This window comes from Octopus bimaculoides, chromosome 5 (genome assembly GCF_001194135.2).
Source record: "Octopus bimaculoides isolate UCB-OBI-ISO-001 chromosome 5, ASM119413v2, whole genome shotgun sequence".
In the NCBI taxonomy this organism is placed as follows: domain Eukaryota; kingdom Metazoa; phylum Mollusca; class Cephalopoda; order Octopoda; family Octopodidae; genus Octopus; species Octopus bimaculoides.
The window spans coordinates 76,379,374-76,383,441 of record NC_068985.1 but is presented as its reverse complement, the minus strand read 5'-3'; the positions used below and the strand labels follow the sequence as shown (position 1 = coordinate 76,383,441).

General features: G+C 35.2%; 1 protein-coding gene across 1 annotated transcript in view; it reads right to left on the bottom strand.

The window, feature by feature from the left end:
- Window positions 1-4,068, bottom strand: part of LOC106880610 (kin of IRRE-like protein 1) — an 87,079-nt gene that overhangs the window by 14,326 nt on the left and 68,685 nt on the right. Inside the window, exon 15 of the mRNA XM_052967798.1 lies at window positions 2,068-2,117. Coding sequence (XP_052823758.1) covers window positions 2,068-2,117 — 50 coding nt within the window. The remainder of the gene's footprint in view (window positions 1-2,067; window positions 2,118-4,068) is intronic.

Genomic DNA, 4,068 nt, shown 5'->3' with positions numbered 1-4,068 from the left:
ATTTTAAGGTTTACTTTTTTAATTAGTATATCCAAGAATGGGAGCTCCTTTTGGTTGTGCTCCATTGTGAACTGTATGTTTGGGTTGACACTGTTCAATAGACTTTTGAATTTCAAGAGTTCATCTGTGTTTTCATTCCAGAGTATGAAACAGTCGTCCAGGAACCTTTTCCAATTTTCTTATAATTTAGATATATACTTTAACCATGTAACACAAGCCTTCTGTAGTTTTTTCACTCTTATCTTTTGTTTGTGTGTGTGTGTGTGTGTGTGTGTGTGTGTGTAATGGCTTCAATTGTCGATAGCCAAATTTCACTTAACAGCTCAACAGCACTTTTCTCATGGTCAAACCATAGTTTTTCTGTAAGTGACAGTAGTTACATTTGCCAGATGCCTTCACTAAGCAGAATAATGTCTTTGCCACTTGACCTTTGTAACCTCTTCTAGGCCACCAAAAGTTAGATTTGAGATGATAGGTATCATCAACGAAATCTATTGTTCTCAACAATATGTCTCTCCTTCTGACTAGTTTTGGATAGTTATAAAAACAAGAACTCCATAAGCCAAAGTCAGTTAGTGAAAACTGTGTCTGGCTGGCTGGCTGAATAAAATCCCATCTCTGGAAGGAAAAGGCACAAAGGGACAACTATGGTAACTCACCAATGAAGCAGTTGTTTCGTCCTACCACTCTCACTTTCTTTTTTCTGTAACATTACCATATCTCTGTGTACACAAATGAGAATGTGTACACAAATGAGAATGTGTACACAAATATACAAGAAGAAATTAGTTTTCTTCACCTTTGCATGAACAGTTGTCACATCCATTGATTACATTGGTGACCCCATCTAAAAACAATTGCTACCTTCTAATGCTATAATGCCACTGCACTTCGGTGACTCTGAACTGGGAAACTACAGTCTTCATATCAATAGTCACTAAACCAAAAGAAAGAAAGTGAGTTAGTGAAAATGAGAGTGGTGGGATGAAACAACTGCTTCATTCGTGTGTTACCGTAGTTGTCCTTTTGTGCCTTTTCCTTCGGAGATGGCATTTCATTCAGCTGGTCAGCAAGACTCGTTCTCACTAACTGACTTTGGCTTATGGAGTTCTTGTTTTTATAACTATCCTAAACTAGTCAGAAGGACAGAGAACAATGGATTTTGTTGGTGATACCTGTTATCTCAATTCTAACTTCCGGTAGCCTAGAAGAGGTTAGAAGTGTCAAGTGGTAAGGAAATTATTCTGCCTAGCGAAGGCATCTGGCAAATGTAACTGCTGTCACTCACAGAAAAACTATTGTTCTACCATGAGAAAAGTGCTGAACTGTTAAGTGAAATTTGGCTATCGAGGATCGAATCTACGCTATGCCTGCATGACGCCACTACATATATACATATACATATACATATATATATATATATATATATATATATACATATATACATACATATATATATACATACATTATATATATATAGATATGTATGTATGTAAATCTATGTGTGTCTCTCTGTGTCTGTGTTTGTCCCCTCCACCACTACTTGACAACTGGTGTTGGTGTGTTTACATCCCCATAATTTGATGGTTTAGCAAAAGAGACCAATAGAATAAGGACTAGGCTTTAAAAATTAAATCTAGTGATCAATGTGTTTGCCTAAAACCCTTCAAAGTAGTACTCCAGCATGGCCACATTCAAATGATTGAAACAAGTAAAAGAAAAGATTAAAGGTAAAGATTCCACTATCATATCTCCTGCATAATATTCTTATTCTACATGATTACTATGATTCTATCATATGCACAATTAAACTAATTAATCCTTTTTACTAAAAACCCAAAGCCTGGAATTTGTGGGGAAGGAACTAGTCGATTACATCAACCTCAGTGTTTCACTGGTACTTAATTTATCGATTCCAAAAGGATGAAAGCAACGTTAATCTCAGTGGAATTTGAACTCAGAACATGAAGATGGATGAAATGCCGCTAAGAATTTTGCCCGGCATGCTAACAATTCTGCCAGCTTGCTGCCTTGCCATTAAATTTAGAGAATAATGAAAAATCTCACCTTCATTTTGAATGTGCTTCAGGGAATTTACTGACAATGGGTTTAAATATCTGGAAGATAAATGAATCACACACTTAACAACAATGAAATTAACTATAAAAAGATGAATTATACCTACCTACATACACACACACACACATATATATATACACACAGACACACATATATATCTACATATGTAAAAACATACATACATACATACATACATACATACATACATACATATATATATTTGACAGGAAGGACAACAAAAGAAAGAAAGAAACCTCAATATTATGCAAATAGAGGAATTTATCTGTAAAAATATGTGACACTTATTCAGTAGCCATGATAAAACTCCGAGTTTCGGATGCCAGGGTGGGAGCCCACGCCAACATCTCTTCAGTTATCCAGCCATTGAAAATTCCTGTGAAAAATGATCGTTAAAAACAAAGGGAAATTACTGTGTAGTGACAAGGTCAAAAGATATCTTGTACTTATTCTTAGTGCAAGTTTTGAAGAGTGCAGTTCGATTTTAACAATTATTTTTTCAAAGCTGTAATGGAAGTGGCAAATGAGCATATTTGGCACAGTTTGCGTTATTTATGAGTTAAATAAAAGCAACAATGCCATGGAAAGTGTGAGGAATATTAATGCAGTATTGGACAATAAGCAGTATCAAACAATGGGGATCGGACAATAAGTGTAAGCCAGTGTCAACAGTGGTTCCAGAAATTCCGAGTTGGTAACTACAGCCTAGAAGATGAGCCTCATTCTGGAAGATCTATAGAGCTTGATGAGGTTGTCCTGCAAAACCTGCTGGAATGAAATCCCATCATAACTGTTGAGGACTAGCAGAGAAGCTTGGATTTGATCATTCAACTATTCATTGACACCTGCATACCATCGGAAAAGTCAGCAAACTGGGTCAATGGGTTCCTCACAAACTTTCCAAGTCTAATCACATGCAGAGAGTGAATGTGTGCTTTCTTTGCTGTCACGTCATCTCAGGAATGAACCATTTTTGGACCGAATAGTGACTGGTCACAAGAAATGGGTTCTCTATAAAAATGTCAAATGCCAAAGACAGTGGAAAGGAAAAACACTGGCACTGGCACAAGATCTTCACCTACAGAAGGTGTTGTTATCTGTTTGGTGGGATATGAAAGATTTAATCCAGTTTGAAGTCTTAAACCCAAACCAAACGATAACAAAGGAGATCTACTGCAAGCAGCTTGAGTGACTTAAGTCAGTGCTAAAAGAAAAACGACCATCTTTAGTTTCAAATGAAAAGTGTTCTTCCATCAGGATAATGCTCAGTCACATAGTGAGGATGACATTCCAAAGGCTGGAGCAGTTTGAATGGGAAACGATGCCCCAACCACCATATTCATTGGACATTCCCCCATCTGATTATCATTTATTCCACAGTCTTCAAAATCATTTGGATGGAAAAAATATGAATTCTGTAGATGAGGTCATAACAGTACAAAAGGAGTATTTTTTTGTCACGGACAAGCGAATTTTTGAAGAGTCTACCAGATAGATGGAAGAGCATTGTAGAAAATGAAGGAGAGTATATTTTTGATAAAAAATGAACTTAGTTTATCTTAATTTTGAAAAATAAAACTATAAAAAAAGTGCATTATTTATGGGATGACCCAGTATATACTCTTTTACTCTTTTACTTGTTTCAGTCTTTTGACTGTGGCCATGCTGGAGCACCGCCTATACATATACAGTACAACCTGTTTTTGAACAACTCTGATCACAAATAAATTGTACTTTATCTACTGTCTTTCTCATATTCATTTAATACAGTTGTACCTTGCTTTACGAACACCTCTGATCACAAATAAATTGTGCTTTATATATAGCTATACCTATTTGTGTGTGTATATATATATATATATATATATATATATATAAAGCACAATTTATTCACAATCAGAGTTGTACTATATATTATATATGTAACATATATATATGTAACATATATATATATATATATATATATATATA